The sequence below is a fragment of the Halichoeres trimaculatus genome, unplaced genomic scaffold, assembly GCF_033239565.1.
Source record: "Halichoeres trimaculatus isolate MK-OKI-2021-1 unplaced genomic scaffold, fHalTri1.1 fHalTri1_scaffold_1, whole genome shotgun sequence".
NCBI classification, from domain to species: Eukaryota; Metazoa; Chordata; class Actinopteri; order Labriformes; family Labridae; genus Halichoeres; species Halichoeres trimaculatus.
Genome location: NW_027437179.1, coordinates 5,463,758 through 5,484,225, shown reverse-complemented (window position 1 = coordinate 5,484,225; position 20,468 = coordinate 5,463,758). Strand labels below are relative to the sequence as shown.

The following is a 20,468-nucleotide window of genomic DNA, read 5'->3' as shown; positions in this document are numbered from 1 at the left end:
TTATTTATAATTTATCTCAGTTTACTAAAAGACAGTTACATAAATCAAACAAGGATTAAATTAAAATCACATTAAAAACGATTCAATAGTGGTATTAAAAAAGTATGAAATGAAAAATGTATGAAAATTAGATTATATAACTAGAAATAACACTTTCTACCATTTAAAGTGGATAACTTAATGAGTTATGTACGAAAACCTTTTTTTTTTTGTATTTTTGAAAATTGTTGTCAAATTTTGGCAACTTTTGTCTTCTGTACTTTTCAACCAGACTCAGTGAAAACAAATATTTAAAAATCTGGGATGAGGAAATAAAAACCCTAACTAAATCATGTCACAAATTGAAGACCTTCCTGCTCTTTCAGTTGTATGATAAATAATAAATCCCACATTCAATACATATATATAAATAACTGTCTAACACGTGTGTTTGAGACACCGTGCTGTGTACCAGCTTGGTTTTCATCTTTTAATGAAAAAGTAGAATAATACAGTTGTACCAAATGCCTGGGCCTTACATGAGAGGTCAGAGTGAAACAACAGCACATTTTAAATTTTCATCCCCAAAACAAACACGTCCTCTCGAGCATCACAAACCGTTTAGCACGTAAGGTTTTAAAGTTCACACATGGAAATATCTACCCCTTCTGAAACACACAGAAACCATAAATATTGTCTGACAGCTGAATTCAGGACACAGGAGAGGCTGAGGTGGGAGAAAATATCATTACTTTCTTGTTTTTTAGTTCTGCTTGGTTTATTCTGCCCCCAGCTCTGCCTGAAGGAAGAAGTGGAGAGGCATGAGGTCACGTGTTCAGGTGAGTCAAAACAAAGCTGGAAACAAAAAAAAAAAAACCCAAAACACTCAAAGACACAAACAAAGGTAAATCCTTCAAAGTTACAGCCTGTATGAGAGAACAAGTCACTTTAACTCTTTTGATTTATTATTGTGCAGATAAACATATTGACTTTTAATTTTCTTAATCTGATTTCAGACATGAAGAATGTGTAACACTGGCACGTCATCTGTATCAGCCGATACAGGTCATTGAGAGAAATATTGGCCACTGAAAATTCTTCAAATATAAAACACAGGGGGAGCAGTATATCTCATCATATAAGCAGACAATGTTGAAGATTTTCTACCAGAGTTAAAAACTGAAGCCAGTAGGAAAGTGTAAAATCTGCAGTCCACTAGAGGGTGTCTCCAAAAGCTGAGACAACCCCATTGGATCCCATACGGATATGCTCTTTCATCCAGCAGAATTAAACATGTTCTCAGCCGATGTGGTTTGGTCCCTGAAGCTTATATCTTTATTCCTGAAAACTGGGAGGGAGCAAACACTCCTTTGAATCATTTGTCATGAAAAAAAAAGAAAAAAAGTGTGTTCAAACCAAACGTGAATGGAATAATTCGTCAGAGTGGATAAGATGTAAAGTCCCCTCGGCCTAATTGTTAGAAAACACACTGAAGTGCCCTCCTGGTCTGCAAAACACGCTAAACTAAACACGCTACACATGATAAACTGCTCTCAGAACACACTGTATTCCGTTTTTTTAAAACTATTTGCCCTGTTTTCAAAAAAATCTGTGCATGCCACTGTGTGAAGTCATTGTGAAGATGCAAGGGGATGCGAGTACAAACTGGTGATGCATGTGTGTCGGTGGAAATTGAGCAAGTCAAAATAATCTCAGACCCAAAAATTCAGGGAAATCATAAAAAGATTTGCTTAAATCATGACATTCCAAGTAGTTGAATCCCTGTTAAAAGGAATAATCCATCATTTTTGAGATGAGAAACAACTTAGTTGCATGTCAACGGCTAAGAATTCATTTATTAAGTTTAAAAGCACTTCCCAGTGTCCTACAGAGACAGTAGCATGGAGTGTATATAACATGGTCCTAGTCACCTGTCTGTTCCTGAAACCTGAAACGAAGCCAATCCACGGGCACAGCCACATTTGATTTGACTTGAGCTTTGGCGTTCGTCAGACATGCAAGCTCTGTTTCTGATTGGACAATCAACTGATTCTAATATCTAGTAAAAAAATTTACTCCCCTGTACAGTGTGTGCTGATAGCGAAATTAGTGTTTCAGGCCCAAGCCGTTTTTTTAACCAGGCTGTTAATTGGGCTGGGTGTGTATGTGACTTTTGGTCTTTCTGCAGCCAGACTCAAGTGGATCCTCGGTGACCAGCAACTTTTAGCACTTTTTTTTTGGCACAACATACGCTTCATTTTTACCAATCAGATGTTGCACTTTAGACAGTAGCTAAATGACGTGTCATGTTTAAAAGAGACACAGGCTGAAGTGAGGGTTTTAAAGACACCTGCCTGAAACAACTTGAGCTGTAAATCATGTGAAGTTGCAACAGAGCTCTTCCTCTTTTGAGTTCCCTATATTAGTTCACATTAGAGATGGAACCTTGTATCTCAGTTAACAAGGTGGTTTATCAAACTGGAGCAGAGTTTGAAGGAAGTTTCACATCTTTTGGCCCTCTCAGATGGAGTGAGTAACTTATTCATTAGCGTTTGGTGTGAACACAACATGAAGGGCACTATGAGCAGACTGACAGGTGGGTGGGTTGACCTCAGCCCCACCTCTCAGCCTTTAATGGGGACCGGTGACAGGAAGCTTCACAGCTTAGCTGCACAGAAACTGACGCCCATGAACACACCTCTGATGATTCAGGGAGATATTTCATTATAGCTGCACCAACCCTGTGTGCAGAGCTGGGGCAGGATGCTCAGGAGTTCAGCTTTTGTTTCTGTGGGACCAAAACAAACATCAGTGTTGTTTGATTTTCCCTGCTGTTGTATCAAAGTTTGAAATGCTAGTATTGTGACAAAACTACTTGGATGAAATCTTAACACATTTGGACCTTGAATCCCTAAAAGAAAAACCCTTTCACCCTTTAACTTTCTATCTACACACTTTAAACTGTGTTAAATGATAACAGGATCTTTTCAGCAGCCTCTCAGCTCAGGATGATCTGGTTTAATGTGCAGGTCAGAGCGGTTAAAGGCACTGACTCTGGGCGCTCTGGAGATTCAGGTAAAGGTGAGAGGAACACAAACATCTTTAAAAACACGATGACTTTCTGTGACTTCGACATCCCATCAGGTGGCAGCAGCAGCAGGAGCAGAAGAGGGGCTGAAAGTGAGTTTATGAAGTGCAGACTGTGCAGAGTTTAACAAATGTTCTGTTTGGAAGAATATAAGCCAGAGTCACTGATTTATCCAACAAACTGTGAAATGTTTGATTACAGGAACAGGAAACCGTCTCCCCCTGCTCTTTTCCCTTCGATCATTCTGTGAAATCCTCCTCTACAGTAAATCCACGGCTGCTGTGACACTGTTCATGTGACGTGTCTTCTGGATGATTGTGGGATGGTCCGACGAGCGTACACCTTGAAGAAAGAACAAAAACAAAGACCCCTCCTCCTCCTCTCCTGGTCCCCCTCCTCCTCCTCTCTGGATCACAGCCTGGTCCAGGTCCAGTCCAAAGTCTTTTGGTCCTTTCTACAGTTCTGTCCGTGCTTTGGCGGCTGCAGGGGCGTACTTGGGCATGAGCTCTGTGATTTTGCGGATAAAGTCGGATTTTTCAGCGCAGCCTTTGCAGGACTCGCCCCATTCCTCCAGGATCTTCTTCAGGTCCTTCACTTTGAGCTTCTTCAGGTCCACTGAGGTCAGGTCCAGCTGTTTGTCTGCAGGACGACACACAGACAATCAGAAAACCGCTTTGTTTTTCCTTTTTGATTTTTCTAACACCCCCTCATTTCCCCAAGCTTTTCCCTGTCTCTCTGCACAGCAACAGAACATATTAATAACTTCCTCCTCATGATATCGTCTCTAAAATTAAAAAGACAAAAAGACCCAAAACATTATTTTAGGTCTCTTCTCCTCTTTTATGTAACGTATCCTTCAAAGAGTCTGTCCCTCTGGCTCTGAGCATGAATAAAAATAACCGTGAGGTGTAAAATAGTTTCAGGAGGAGCAGTTAATAATCGATAACCAATCCCTCTCTCACCGTATTTGAGATCACAGATCTGTCCGTCCTTCTTCTTTAGCTTCTCACAGATTTTCTCCACAGGGACGTGATAACTGAGAGGCTTGGACACCTCGTTGATCATCTTTGTGGCTGCATCACTTGTTGCTCCGATGTAGTAACACTGGAGGGAGAGAAAAACACTATGTTTGACTGTTTTAAAGGTTTAAACATGATCAAAGCATCGCCAGGGTTTTAAGGAAAAGCAGCATTCTGAAAAAAGTACGAAGTAACTTTAGACGGCTCTTCAGCATTCAAACCAGATAATCTCCAGGGGTCTGTTCCTTTACTTTAATCTCAAGTCTGGTGTTTTTACAGGAAATCTACCAAATTAAATCATAATCTGTGCCGTGATGCAGAAAACTTTCTTTGCAGATACCACTTTGAAAATGATCATTAAGGAGCGTGGCAGATACGGCTTGGCGTTTAGGTTGAACACTCCATGAGGTTCGCCCTCCAGCGACTGGCCTGAGTGTCAGCCTCACCTGTGGCCCCTCCCCGCCCTCCCTTGTTTCCTGCTCTATTCACAACCCAGTCCTCTCTGCTTAACGGCAAAAACAGCCTGAAAAATAGCTTAACATAAACTTACATTGAAACAACTTGGACGACAAGCTCTTTTTGATTCACTGCAATGAGTTGAAAAAACACACTAGCCCCATTCACATGGGTCCAAAAATCCTATTTACAATCAGATTGAAAGGTCAATCAGACTAAAAATGTCTGATGTAAACACCTCAGCCAATCTGATTCACCTGGATCTGATTGTATTTCGGGTCAGATTGTAAAAGGTAGTCTACACTGATTGATAATCCGCTCCATGCTCCGTGTAAACGACTGAGTGGAGCGAATTGGGTTGATAGAGAGAATTGTTTGGCCTGCGCATGCGCTCTCGAGTCCATAAGAGGCACGTAAGTGCAACATGTGGCCAAACGAAAAAAATCATGGTGAACAAACAGAAAAACTGGACACAACAAACATCCCCAACAAAACATATCGTGGATCCATCTTTCTAGAGGTGAACAGGAAGCAGGAAGTGCACCTCTTCTCCTCTTACACATTTACAGGTAGTGGCAAAGTGACGTAATTCGCGGGTCAAAAAAAATAATACAACTGGATTCAACTAGGGCCATGTACACACGGATTGAACATGGATCTCTTTACCTAAACTTCATGTACAGATCAAATCAGATAACTGAATCTGATCGATTTGAATCAGATTGAGGAAAACTACCCATGTAAACAGGGCAATTGGTGAAGATCATTACATCTCTCCTCCTCTGGCTGCACGACGTAAAGGTTATCACTCATGATGACCTCTTTGAAATCTGTGATAACTCTATATGATCTAACTCTATACGATCTGCAGAGTCTCTTTCTACTTTAAGAGATGTCTGAAGACCCATCTGTTCATCTGCTCGTCTGTTTAGGCCAGGGATGTCAAACTCGTGCCAGGGAGGGCCAAGAGGCTGCAGGTTTTCTTTCCAACCAAAAACTTCACCAGCTGATTTCACTGATTAGTCCCTGCCCTCCGCTTGAAGGTGAGGTAATCAGTGGAATCAGCTGGTGGAGTTCTTGGTTGGAAAGAAAACCTGCAGCCTCTTGGCCCTCCATGGCACGAGTTTGACATCCCTGGTTTAGGCCCTTAATCTGAGCCTTCTCCTCTTTGTCCTCAGGGGTAGAATGAGTCAGACGTTCTCAGACTCAGTTCTTAGTGAATTTTCAGCTCTGATCATTGAATGCTGTTGAAGGTTGGGCGATAGTGTTGCAGAGATGAATTGTGGTTAGTTATGGCTACATTATTCCACATGGGAAAAAAAATGAAAACAAAAAAAAGCCACTTCTTGCGCTTAATGGCAGCACCTGCAGCCAAATAACTTGAAGCACTTTGTTGCACTAACGTTTCCATTCTGTCAAAATTCTTGCTTGTGTTGTACGTCGCTTTGGACAAGAGCGTCTGACTAAAATAAATCTGACTCAATCAGAGGTAAATTTGACAAGCCGTGTGCACAAAGAAATGTGAGAATACACTCTCCGTTTGTCTGAAACTTTCAGGTAGTTTCTTGGAGATCAGTGCGTGGGTTAACACAGCTTCAGAAATTTATGCTGATCATTTAACCAGAGAAGAAGCTCCTTCTGTTACAGGAGTTAGTCTTTGGTGCTAATGATCATTTACATGAAGTCTTCCTGAGGTAAAACTAGTTTCAAATTAAAACTTCTGGATGCTTAAAGTGTTGGAACAGAAGAGTAAAATAATAATAACAACAGCTGCTGTCTGGTATTTCAGAGACACAGAGAGGATTTAGATCTGAAATATTGCAATTTAAAGTCTGTGACTATCTTGATGTTTTACGATGTAAAAACTTAACACCAGCATTTCATTCATTAAAATCCCCTGAAATAACAAAGATGTAAAATAATCCTACAAACCTGATCATGAACACTCAGTTCACTCCACTAAAATCTACACACAGTAAAGTTTGACTCTAAAGTTTACTTACGAAACGGTTCTCTTTGCCTTTAGCGTCTTTGCAGCTCTTCATGATCGCCTTCTCGATAGATGCAGCTTTGAAATCCACGTTGTTGTCCTGTAGTGACTGATAAAACTTCCCCAGGAAGGACACACACACTGATGGAAACAGAAACACAAACATTTAAAAACCTACGGCAGGCAGCTGCTGTAAAGGTTTCATCATGACGAGAGTTTAACAGAGAGAAATATTCACAGAACAGCTTGAATGTTAGTTGGTGTGTTGTTGACCAAGGATCACTGACTGGTTTTAATGAGCAACAAGAACTGATCAGCAGAGCAGACCCTGCTCCTGCCAGCTGTCTTTCTCTCTCGTTTTAAAGTTTGGTAGACCAACATGATACTTGTTTGGTCTGGCAATGTTCACACAGAATCTGTAATCTTCATCAATGTTAAGTGTCACTGTTGAAATGGCAACCTTCAGCTAGCTATCAGACAGGCTACGTCACATCACAGTGATGCCTGGTAAAAACAATGCAAACCTGCATTTGAATATTCAGAAATCATGACTCATCCTATCACCTGGCAGCACAGGAAGTGTTCATTCAAAGGTCCTTCTAACGTTTTCATTGTGAGACAACTCAGGTGAGCAGACAGGTAAGTTTGTCACCTGGACTCTTCTACTACAGAGCCATGCTGTTGTACTCTGTGCAGAACATGTTTTGTTATCATCTCTCTGACATATGTAAGGCCTAAATGGTAGCATATGTTACTCCAACACCTGAAGATATTGTTTTCAGCATTGAGGGAGCATTGAACACAGTGCTGCCTGAGGGCCTGAAGATCTGGTCCATCCAGTCTTGGTTTTGGTCCTTGTCCCTTTTGCTCAGAGGTTTGTCCGGATTCTCTGGATCTTATAATATTAAATTACTATGATCTATAGATGTTGAAATCCTCGCAGTTGTATTTTTCTTTTTTTTTTAAATATCTTTTTAGAGTCAACTGTACCACCAGTTTTTAAAAATATTTTTACCTGCATTATTTTCAAAAAAACAAAACAAACTTTTTTGCCTCTGCATTTGAAGCATTTTTAGAGTAAATCAATGTTTTAAATCGCAGTGAACCATTCACAAGTGTTTTTTTAAACAACATTTTACCCACTGTAGAAACATTTTGGGGAACTGATGTTATATTTTGGGTTTCCCCAATTTTGCACAATTTTGCAAAGTGATCATACACTGGAGCAGTAGTAAAGCACTGGCTTTCTGTCCTTTAGTACGACATACGTTTATGTTACACCTTCAAATTAACTATAGACTTTTAAAATGAGTGTTGATGTTTGATCGCACTGTGTTTTTGGCCTGATCTTACTTTTGATTCAGATGGTTTTATGATAAACCGCCCCAAAGACAGAAAGCCTCCAGCCTGTGAAGGAGACCATTCAGGATAACTGAACCCACATCCGTTAGCATCACATCAGCCCTGATACCGACCTCACTGCTGAATTACAGGCTGATTCTGCTCATCACAGATAGTTTGGTGCTCCTCGGAGTAGATTTCTGTTGTTTGGTTACACCTTAAAGTGTCTGAGAGCTGAAACTGATGTTTTAACTGTTAGCTGGAGCTAACATGCCACCTTACCTTCACAGTCTCCTTCCTTCAGGGCTTCAGAGGACCCGGGCAGCAGGGAGAGCGCCAGAGCCACCGACAGCCCGCTCCAGCACAGCATGTCTGCGGGATGAATTCACACTTTAGTCTCTGAAAACGTCAAACACTCAGCTCTCAGTCTGAGTCCAAGCTTTCTTTCTTTCTTGGTAGAGTTTGACTCATGAGCCCTTCCACTTCACACGCCGGTAAAACGAGCACGCAAACGTTCCTGATTGCACGGGCTGTCCTGTGCCACGTCACGCCAAGTCGGCGTCTGATTGGCCGAGGGGCCTGACTTTTCCTGCGTGCCTCCACGCACTTTGCTCTGATTGGCTGAGGAGAGAACACTCTGGGAACAACGTACAGTTGGCGCCGCCTGATTGGACCACATCCGCCGCGTGCGCTGAAAACATTTGCATTGATCGAATAAACCGTAAAATAAAAACTTCATTTTGAAACTTATTTCACATATTTAAAATATACATTTAAATACAACACTCTGTCAGCTGTATGACAGAGGAAGGTTATCGAAGAGAAAATACGCGAAACTGCGCATTTTAAAATTCTCATTTTACTTTATTTTCCCAAGATGCAGAACGGTTTTCTTATGTACAGTTTTCGCTTGTTTAAATTTAAAAAATAGTCATAATAAAGTAAAGTATAACGTTCATTCAAAAGCCTCTGTCATTTCAATGTCTTAAAATAAAAAGATAAAAAAGAAGCTAAAACCCTTCACGTTTACAATATTTAACAACATTTTCAGGACTAATAAAAGTGTGTCAGCAAATGAGAATGAGGTGTGAAAGTTAACATTTTTGGCAGTTTAATTCAAAATGTGAAAAGTATTTTATTGTCAGTATATCATTTTTGTTTTAATTGTGATGATTATGGCTTACACTTAATGAAAACAGAAAAATAATTATCTCATAAAACTAGTATACCTCATAAGCCAGGAGAAAAAAGATTTATAATACAGAAATGTTTCTGAAATATTTTGAAAACACTTGGTTGGAACTCCTTTTGCATTAATAACTGCTTCACCCTGTGTTTCTGCTGAGGTGTTAAGGCATCCCAGGTTGCTTTGATGGCAGCCTTCAGCCTGTCTGTGTTACTGGGTCTGGTGTCCCTTGTCTTCCCCTCGACAAAACCTTGTAGATTCTTCATTGGGTTCAAGTCAGTGGAGCACAGTAACATCATAGTCATTTAACCAGCTTCATGTACTTTTGACACAGTGGGCAGGAGCCAAGTCCTGCTGGAAATCATTCATATTGTATGAGAAATTATTCTTTTGTTTTGTTTTCATGACTTGAAAGGCAAAATCACAGCTAAAATGAAAGAAAAAGAAAATCTTAACCTGATGTGTTGCTCTTTCTTGTTCCATCACTTGATGGCACTGTTGCCTTTTTATGTGTGAGCTGGCTTGAATGAATCATAATAGCCCAGATCTAATGAGACATTAACTCCTCCAAACCGAATCTGAAGGTGGTGGTGTTTAGATAAAGTTGCTCACATTCTCACCTTAGCCCATTTTTCCTGCTGCAACACAACAGCTTTCAAAAAATGCTAAACCTGCTGCCTGATACTGACAGGTGTTATACAGCCCTCCCACACTGAAGGCCTGCTCTTTGTTGTCCTCTGCGACTGCGTAGTAATCCATTAAAAAGTGCTGTATAATAGTCCTTCTTCTGAAAGTTCTTGTTTTTGTCCAGGACAGATTTTACCAAGTGTCTAATAACATTACAGAAAGGACCCCCACAGAAAGAAACACTGGTTTAAAGATACATGCTTGTTTTTAGTTAGTATCACTAGCTGTCACATCCCACTTCTTATAGCTCCCAGACTCTAATAAGAAAGGCTGTAATTTGTCTTTAAAAAGCTCAGGGGCTGCTGCGTTTGATCAAATGGTTTGTTAGAGTCTGCGTAGACACATTCAAACACCAAAGATAGACAATAACAAACCAACTAGCACAGAGGGAGCTCTTCTGGTTCATATCTCTTTAGTTGGTGTACTCTGTTATTATCCGCTGATGGACTTGAAGCAGCGTCTTTCAGCACTGCTCTGCTGGTTTCTGTTCCTCTGAGAGGACAGACGTTCTCATATGGATCTGATTTTCTGTGCCAAGCTTTGTTCTCCACAGAACGGGGCTGTCTGGGTGCTGTTATATAACACTGACGTAATATTGTGGTTCCTATTCAGTGCTCATGTCTTGGCCTGAAAGCTGTATCAGATACACTCATATATTACATTAAAACAAGAAGCTATTTATGCAGCATCCAATCCATCCACAGGTTATTTTAAAACGAGCCAAGCCCATACTTTTTGAGCTGGGGAATCCAAACTACGGTTTGGGAAACTGAAACTAATGCACTCAGAAAACCTAGATCTTCGAAGACCTTAAAGAGGAGGTTATTTTAAGTTTCATTAGTCTTTATTTTTTCCTCCTGGCCCCCATAGTACCTTTACATGATTTACAGCTCATTAAAATCCCTGTTTTTCTCTCACTGCTGCTTTAGAAAACTCACCGTATCAGTCTCTGTCTGAAACACTTTGTTTCAGCTGCTGTCTTTTTAAGGCTCCTCACTCCCCGCAACCCCTTCCCTCTGATTGGTTCGCCCCCTGAAAGCCTTTCAGGGGCAGATCTGTGGGCAGACCAGTTAGGCGATCATTTGGGCACACTGGTCATGTGTACCATGCCCAAGCACGCTCCAACCCTAAATAAACCCTTAGTACAGTATTAGCTGAAGTTATAGTGGAATTTTTTCCTCTGTAAACCTGTTATTGGCTACATATGGGTAATAAAATATGTGCATACATGTGAGCTAAAAAGTTGTGGTGCACATGGTAAAAAATAATAATTCAAACCCTGGATGAGGCCACGCTTCATGTCAATAGACGCTTCACAATGATGTAGGCATAGATGTGCCTTTAGTCCGGTTCATATTGGAGTAATGACTGCAGGGCATACTGACCAGCAGGGGACAAAAATATCAAGATAAAATAGAATTTTAAAGAAAATGTTTTAGGTCTTTTCCTGTTTCTTCCATATGTCATACTAACTGAAATGCCTTTAATGGTTTGATAGTAACAATATTAGTATTTGTATGCGAAAAACATTTTTTTAAATACAACTTTTGACTTTTTATTGAGAATTTTTTTTAAAAAATCTGATAGAAGGCTGTCCGCCCTCTCAGAAGTCAAATATCCAATCAGGGCTCAAGGTTTCAGGTTCTGGGTGAACGTTTACCTGCAAGCAGCTCTTCATTTAACATGTCCCATGGCAAACAATCAAGGGAAAAACCCTTTATGAGACAAAAATACTTCATTAACTCTAACTACCCATACTGAATATATGATATACCTACCAATGGCTGAATAAGAGGAGTATTTGCACATTTTTGTCTTTCAATCTCGAAGAAAGGACCATGTGAACAGGGGCCTTCGCCCCCTCCTCTTCACGCCCCTGGTAATAAGCAGCACAAACACCACGGGTTGACGTCAGGGAGTTTTTTTCAGCAGGTTACGTCAGCGGGGCTGCGCGTTGTTGCAGAGTCACTGCGTCTGTTGGACTGTAAACAAGGAGGAGGAAAGAGGAGATTAATGCACGATCTCAGAGTCTGTTCATCTGTGATAGTATCTATATCTTATACTCATAAGTAAGTGATTTCCGGAGATGTGTCCAGGGATCCATGTGTAGCCTGTAAATAAGGAACAGGTCGTGTTTTCACGGAGACACTACACGGAGCTAGCATCGTTAGCCTGACGAAGCTAACGCTAGCTTTGCTGGCTAGTCAACATCTAGGGGTGTTTTTTTGAGGAAACACCCTTTATGCGACAAATATCTCTCTCTTTACCGAGTCCAGGATATCCTGCACCGTAAGTATCACCTGTTCGTATGTTTGAAAAATGTTTCTAAACAGGTCAGAAGCGTTCAATTGTACGCCCTGCTACCAGATAGCCAGTTAGCCTAGCTGCTAAAGTAGCTCCTCGATTTAGCCAATAGGGTGTGAGTGTTTATGAAATGCACTGTTTACAGGCAGGTGTTGCCAGGTAGACCATGGATATGTAATGTTGAGTGATAAAAGAGTGGAAATAGCTCAAACGGCTCATATAAACCTACTGTAAAGGCTCAACGTCTGTAGTGGAGGTGAAGTTTAAATCACAACATGAGCTTTATCTGACTCTCTATTCACGTGATGTCTGATAAAGAGGAGTAGCATTGACTTTAGCATCTTTGATCTACTGTTACACATGATGTTAACCCAATCATATCTTTTATTTATTCAACCCTGATAACAAACAAAGTAGATATTTGTTTAATCTTAAAATGTTTCATTTAGTCCACATATCAGGGATGTGTCACTACATCCAATGATTTTATTAAACTGGATTATTTAATGTTTTGTGTTGGACTTAATATTCAGGTGATTTAGAGCAACAGCAGATATCATAAATAGTTTCCCCATAAGTAAAACTACTTCAACATCAATGGAATTTACTAATTTAAGTCAAGTGTTTTTTTCCTCTCATACTTATTCACGCTTTACATTGTTTCCTAATCACATCTGTGATTCACAGTCAGCTTAAAAACTAAATCTTCAAATACAATCTGCCAAACTGGAGCCATTTGATAGCTCACATTGGTATGTTACTCCTTCTGGATGCTGACTTGATGTTGTGTTTGTCTGTGTCAGCTGGGTGGCTGGTCAGAGCGGCCTCCTCCCACCATGGAGGCAGGAGGGAAGGACTGCGAGGAAGAAACTCTCCAGACGGCGTTCAAGAAGCTGAGGGTCGATGCTGAGAGGTAAAAATGGCTTCCCCTGGTTTCTTCTGCTGTTGTTGTATTATGTTGGCGTGGTATGTTGATCACACCACATACACACGACAACCTTTTCCGTGATACCTGTTATTACAACTGATACTTTAGTTTAAATCCAGCTCCACTGTTGTTGCAAAGGATTCTGGCTGTTGGAGAATTTGACTTTCTAGAGATGTTTTAAACCTGTAGCTGAGTTTTAAAACCAGCTTGAAAAGACTAAATTTGCCAGAGGATTGACCAAAGCTGAACTCACACACACAATTAACTTCTGAATTCAACCCAACCCTGCCAGAAATTTTCTTTGCTAGCTCAATTATAAAGTTCAGGTGAGCTGATGTGAAAGGGGTGATGAGGCTTACAAGGCATCATGGGATTGGTGGGATCTTCATGGTCATTAGGGCTGCAGCGATTCAATATTTCAGTATTCGAGTATTCTACTGAAAATCCCATTGATTAATCGAGTAATCGGATAAAATACATTTTTGTTTAGTTAAAGAGCAGTTATTTTTCAAATGAATTTTTTTTTTATTTTTTAGAAATAGAATTTTCTGATACAGCATGTCAATAAGAGCACTTGCTTTGGTAGCTCCAGAATCTGTAAACACACTTTGACACATTTTTTGTGCCTTGTACATGTCATCAAATGTTGCGGACCCAAATGGCACCCGTTTCGTAGAATGACCCATTAGTCTCCAAACTCCAGAAAAGAAGCTAGATTTGTTGCTAGTTGCTATTTTGTATAAGAGGTAGCTTGAGGGGTCTGAAAACTCTCTGAATATGGCCTCAGCTCTATTTAAAATACCACTCTGTGATCTTTTTTAAAATTAAACGATTCCTCGAGGCGGAGAACATTACTTGAGTAATTTTTGTAACCGAATCATTCAAGGAATCGTTTCAGCTCTAATGGTCATATGAAGCAGCTTCATCCTTTTACCTCGTCACTCATCTGTGGATTCTGTGATCATGTGACAAAGACAGTGTGGCGTCATGCTCTGCTTTGCGTCTTGGTTACTCATCCTGAATAATTTGTGAACATCAAGTGGTGACAAAAACAGTTAAATCACGATCAATGATATGCCTTTGCTTTGAACTGGGGAAGCAAGCAAAAGAGCTATTCGATATATGCTCGTAACTATTAGAAAAATATTCAAAGATCCACCCCTCCCCCCGCACAAGCCGCCGCCGCTTAGCTACATACACGTACCTGCCAACATTACTCTTTGAGAAAGACAGAGAGGGCTTTTATGCTCTGCACATCCATCATCAAGCTTACTTCTTGAGTGACAAAGCCACCACTGACTGTTGATCTGTGGACAGGGCTGCACTTTCTGCTGCATGCCTCGCTCTCACATGGCTTTCCATAGTTGTTGACGACGTGTAGGCCTGTCACGATAACAAATTTTGCTAGACGATAATTTTCCGAAATATCATTGCAGATTAACGATATTATTGTCAATATTATTTTGATTTTTTTTCCCATCTTTTCATTGATGAAATTATGATAAATGGGATAATAAAGTGAGTACACCATATCAAAAGCAAGAAACTTTAATTTCTTAAGAGTATTTAACTGTAATTAAAAGGTCAGGATCTTTTAAATAAAATAAATTAAACAAAAAAATGTAATAAATTCCACAAACAAGAAAGAGAAAAAAAATACAATGAAAATGAAATGGACTCTCTTTTAGAAAAAATACATGTCAATGAAAATAATTAATACTTGAGAGACCCTGTCTCTAAAGAAAAAATGAAACTCCAAAAGAAGACCAACAATAAAAACTATAGCCTAAATTAAAGGGAGTTTATACAGTTCCTGAATTGTTTGTAACATGTACTTTTTCCCAGTCAATCCGTACTGTCTGTCAAACATTTTTAACATTTCTGGCTTTCAACCGTATTGAAGGGCTGCATTTCTTTGGCAATGTAGCTGTCTTTGAGCGCCACTATTTGTCGCTTTTATTTCTATTTACTTTGCCGACCAACAGCCTCAGTAAGAGCGGATTGTCAAAGAACAAGGCTCCGCTGCACCTCCCCTTCTTCTTCTTCGTCGCCACTATTTTCAAACAAATGCAACATATCAGCTCGTTGGTGTTCATGAGCTCACACTTTGTTCATTCTGATAAAAAGCAAAATATTCCCACACTGGGACTGTGGCAGGCGGCTTGTGTACACGCGAGCAGCCCCTCCTTCACCCCAATGATCACATTTTTGACAAATGCTCACTCCGCTATAAATCTGCTAAATCCGTTATAGAACCGATGCACCCCGATGTTAGGAAAGACAGACGTAGTGAGACATCTTCTCATTCAGCCTTTTTGGTAGAAAGAGAGGAGGAAAACAAACATGCATGCACGTGTCAGTTAATCGAGGCTGGCAAACTTACCGAGGACATTTTTATTTATCGTTCGGTTAATTGATTTATTGATTATCGTGACAGGCCTAGCGACTTGTGATTTGTAGACTTACCTTGCAGAGTTTGCTCTGCACCTCATTTTCGTTAATTTTTTCAAAGGAGTTTCCACACTTCCTAACCCGTTTGTGAACGTCTCCTCGTTTTTGTTTTGGCTGTAAATCCTCCAGCCTGTTGACTTCTGGTCTGGCTTTGTTCATCATGTCAGTTTGTTCCCATGGTCAAGTTAAATACGATCTGGGTTGGACAGGGTTTGTTTTATTTAAAAAGTCCTTGAACATTTTAGATTGTTTCTGTGCACAACTCCCTGTCCCACTTGACCTGTTTTTTGGGAAATTGACACGTAACGGCTCCAACATCGGGCAAAACACTGAGATCATTAGATGAACTATGTGATTTTTTTATGTCAATGACTGATCAGATATTGTACCCGTACATTTGTAGCATGTGGCTACTGACACATGCTCTCCTGCAGGTTATCAGAAAGAATCTCATGATAAATGTGGACCTCCTCATGCTGATGTTTAGAAGTCATGGGTAAAAATAACTTTATAAAACATGTGTGTTTTTGAAAAATCTCAGATTAAAACAGGAAGATAGAAGGATTAGTCATGCTATCATATGTGTGTGTGTGTGTGTGTGTGTTAGTATTTAACATAGTGTCATATAAACCAGGGGTGTGATTCTTTCAGACTTCTCCAGGTTTCCTGAAAGTGAACTTGTTACTCTTCTGTTTTTCAGTTTACCCGGAGCTGTGAGTGTTTCTGAGGCGTTAAATCCCAGAGCAGCGTCTCGAGCTTCTCTCGACCCCAGCGGAGCAAAACCCAAACTGAGCTGCCCGAAGGACAACTGGCACGGGTAAGTCCTGGTCCCGGCTCAAAAAAAAGTGTTAACAGTCAAAGACGGGATCAACTTTATCATTGATTTAGCTAATTACAAGACATTGAAACATTCATGTCAGTGTAAGTATCATCTGAATGCTCAGAGAGCTTTTTGCTGTTGGGGTGTTTCTGTTTTTCCCACTCTACTCTAACTGAAGCACTCTGATCAGCTGTTTGGGTCTATGATGTCCTGTCCCTTTAAATGGAGCGTTCTGGATCAAGTTTTATGATTGTGTTGGTGTAACTTGTTTTGGTTGTCTGTGATTTTGGTAGAAACTAAATTCAAATTCACCTAAACTAAATACAGAGAGTGATGGAAATAAAAAAGTAGAGTTACCTCCTCATCTCCTGCTGGTTTGATGCATCTTTAGCGAAGACTCTATAGTTTAGAGACTGATGCCAGGCCGGTACTTTTACATCAGGACTTAAAAAAAAGAACACTGAAATCTAAGAAAATAATATTTATGAACGAAATAGATGATTAACCCATGAAAACATGCAGAAACTCTTCAGTCAGGAGGCGTTACAGATCAAACCTCTCTGCCCATAACCATGTGACTCATGACTGCTCCAATCAAAATGATCTCAATAAAACATCTTAAACAATACAATTAACATAAATATACTCTGTAGACCTCACAGCTGGGACAGAATTGAAACCAGTGTGTCATCAGAAAGGGTTTTAATCATGCTGTTGGTTTCTGAACACAGACCTCATGACTCCATGTTTGATCTTTGTCCTCTCCATCTTCAGCTGTACGAGGAAATCATCTCGAGGAGCATCCAGAACTCAGCGCCGTCGGAGGTCCAAGTCCCCGATCCTGCAGCCTCCTAAGTTCACCTACTGCAGCTCCTCTGCAGCCTCTACACTGTCGCCACCTAGTGGCTGCCTGAAGCATCATCACCTGACAGTCCCTGAAGCTGCAGAGCCCCAACCTGCAGCTGATGGAGGAACCGCCCCCTCGGCCTCTGTTCAGGCCCAGAAAGAGCTCAGCTCCTCAGGCACCCCAGGCCACATCTCTCCTCTGATTTTTGGATCCTGTGCTGGTTTTGACACACAAGAAATCCCAGCTGCTGTTTCTGCTTTGGTGACATCATCAAGAAAGGATGGAGCTGGTTCTGCAGAGGTCAGCGAGGCGGGTGTCCAGGAGAAAAGTGTGTGTGAAGGAGCAGAATCTGGAGCAAAAACCGGACCAGCAGAAGCTGCTGACTTCAGGGCCCTGTCAGAGCTTCACAGCAGCAGCTCTGCAGACAGTCCACACGTTCCCTGCTCCTGCACCTGGAAGAAGAGCTCAGGTTCTCCAGAGGAGAGCGCACAGGGTGCTGAATCTCAGTGCCAGTGTCAGTCCAGTCAACAGGGCTGGGCCGGCGTTGAGGTGTACTCCTTCACCGGGCTCCGAAATGTCATCTCCGAGTGTGAGAGGAGCCTGCCGAGCCACGCGGACCCAACCAGAACTCTCAGCGCCAACGCTGCCGCAGGTTCCTCACCGTCATCGTTGTCTTCATCAGGCTCCCCTCGCTCGTGTTCAGAGCAGGCTCGCGGCTACGTGGACGACATCACGATAGAGGACCTTTCAGGCTACATGGAGTATTATCTGTACATCCCTAAGAAGATGTCGCACATGGCTGAGATGATGTACACTTAAACAGATCACAGTAATATAAGAAGCAAAGAGATTTCCTGCTGTGGAGCGACGCGGTGGCCTCTGAGGAATGTCAGTAGTGGTTAGAGAACAGTGCAGGCATGAGAGTTGTAATTTAAAGATACAACATTAACTGATTTAACTCGTTTTTCCCGCCCTCTGAGCTTCACCCTCATTTCACCTGAACTGACAGAGACGAGTCAGACCAACGTGTTTCCTGTCAGCTCTGACTTTTGACCCTCTCCTTTTTTTGTGCTGTTTGAGTTTTGTTTTCCAGTTTACAGATCAAGTTGCCAAAGCTTTTGGTGCAGCCTCTTGCAGAAGGACATTGAAGCAGGAATATATGCAAACATGTAAAGCTGAGCGTTTGTGTCTGGATTTAATTTCACTCAATAAAGAAAAAAGCTGAACAAATGTCGTCGATTTGTCTTCAGTCAAACTAACAGAGCTCAGGAGTTTCATAAGGACAGCTTGCTGTGATTCTTTGATGACTCTTTTCTTCACTGATGGGTTCTTTTGTGGTTTACATGATGTTTAAAGCTGATTTTTTTTTCTTTTTTACGCCTTTTATCAGATAGGAGAAGAGAGTGTGCAGAGTAGGAAAGAGGGTGAGATCGGGGAACTACGTGCGAGAAAGAGGCCACAGGCTGAATTCTAACCCAAGACACCTGTTGGAGGGTGAACCTCATGCTGTCAGAAGTCTGATCCTCATGAGATGTAGAGTTGCTTCATGAGGGACAGGGTCTTAATGATTAAAAGATGCTTAAAAGAAAATCTGCTCAACATTTCTTCAACAAGCAGCCACAAAAAAGGCTGAGGCTCAAAGACCTCTTGGTAACACTATACTTGACGCACCTCTGTATAACGCATTATAAGTGCATTTGTAAAGCATTATAATGCCATTATAGCGCTGTGTAACTACAGTTATAAACACTCATAAATGATCACAATGCTTTATAACAATAATCATAACACACTAAACAGCATTTAAGCACCGGTTACAAGTTCAGGTATTATCATACATTATAACTGTTAGCAACTCACTGACAATGCCCACATACATAATGAATTATACTTATATTCATGATATTCTTATAAACCTTGAATGTCTTATAATCACTGGTATGATGCATTATAATCACTGGTATAATCATATTAATGTGATTATAGGTTACTGTAAATGCTCATTGGGTGCTTCAAGTAAAGTGATGAAACTGTTCAGGTATAGGCTAATGTAACAATACAAGCTGGTCAAAAGCCACTAGAAGTGGTTTTCTTGAAGAAAAATACACCTCTTTTATTCTATGCAAGAACAACAAAACTTTGCTAAACTTTTTTTTTATTATCAAACTTAGCATCAATAAAACTCTTAAGAGTGTCTTATAATCACTGCTTTGATGCATTATACTTACTGGTATATCATTTATGGGTGTTTATAATGATAGATATAGACGTTTATAAGCATATCATGAATATAAGTATTAGGGCTGCACGATTATCGCAATCGCAGTCGCAATCGCAATCGCAATTGCAATGTCAGCACATGCAATTCAGATTTTTCTCTATGATAACCAAGAAAGTCTGTAGACTCATCATGACACTACTTTTTTTATTACATCGCAAGCACAATCGCAATTGCAATATTGTCCACCTAATCGCAAATCGCACCTTTTCCCCAAATCGTGCAGCACTAATAAGTATAATTCAATATGTATATGGGCATTGTCAGTGAGTTTCTAACAGTTATAGTATATTATGATACCTGACCTTGTAAGCGATGAAATAATGCTGTATAGTGTGTTATGATTATTGTTATAAAGCACTATAATCATTTATGCGTGTTTATAACTGTAGTTATACAGAGCTATATCGGCATTATAATGCTTTATAAATGCACTTATAATGCATTATACAGAGGTGCGTCAAGTAAAGTGTTACCAACCTCTTTTATTTTTGTAGTACTACGACTTTAATTTGTTCCTACTTCTTAAGACTTTGGTTGATGATTTTATCATCACGACTTAAAATTTTCATCCTTGAATGAATAATGCTTTATTTCATGGCAGATTAAGACTTATCTGTAACATTACAATCAATCTCTTTAGATATTTTTTTCTTATAAGTATTATGAATTGGTTTCAAGCAGCATCATGATAATGTTTTCATAGCACATCAAGTTTGATTTTGTAAACTTTATATTATTTGTCTTTTTTATTTTTGTAGCATAAGTACTGAGTACTGTGCCAGTTTAATGACACTTACTGTGATCCTGATCACCCTTGTATGGATTAAAACATTTGATTTCAGTGAATTTTTTTGGTTTCATATTATTTTCTACTCAAATTTTCTTGTTTTGTAAAATGAAGAGTCGGGCCCGTGCCTGTTTAATAATCAATGGTGATTTACACTGAAGAGTGAGTGAGAAGGATCTGTTTTAATTCAACTGTAGCAACACCTTTTGGCTGCACACTGTCGTGAAGACGTGACTCTGAGCGTGGATGTGTTTGTTTAAAAAAATGAATGGAGATCAGATCTTTTAGCTCTACTCTTCATTGG

General features: G+C 40.3%; 2 protein-coding genes across 2 annotated transcripts; one reads left to right on the top strand and one right to left on the bottom strand.

The window, feature by feature from the left end:
* Nucleotides 1-2,131: 2,131 nt before the first annotated feature.
* manf (mesencephalic astrocyte-derived neurotrophic factor) lies at nucleotides 2,132-8,401 on the bottom strand. Its single transcript, XM_074680493.1, has 4 exons — nucleotides 8,156-8,401; nucleotides 6,546-6,673; nucleotides 4,030-4,171; nucleotides 2,132-3,706 (listed from the first exon to the last, which is right to left on the bottom strand). Exons 1-4 carry the CDS (start codon nucleotides 8,241-8,243, stop codon nucleotides 3,522-3,524), a joined length of 543 nt encoding a protein of 180 aa, XP_074536594.1. The 5' UTR covers nucleotides 8,244-8,401; the 3' UTR covers nucleotides 2,132-3,521.
* A 3,588-nt stretch (nucleotides 8,402-11,989) lies between these two features.
* Nucleotides 11,990-18,337, top strand: oser1 (oxidative stress responsive serine-rich 1). The gene is made up of 4 exons (XM_074677118.1): nucleotides 11,990-12,035; nucleotides 12,854-12,963; nucleotides 16,130-16,246; nucleotides 17,024-18,337. Exons 2-4 carry the CDS (start codon nucleotides 12,887-12,889, stop codon nucleotides 17,913-17,915), a joined length of 1,086 nt encoding a protein of 361 aa, XP_074533219.1. The 5' UTR covers nucleotides 11,990-12,035; nucleotides 12,854-12,886; the 3' UTR covers nucleotides 17,916-18,337.
* The last annotated feature ends 2,131 nt before the right edge of the window (nucleotides 18,338-20,468 follow it).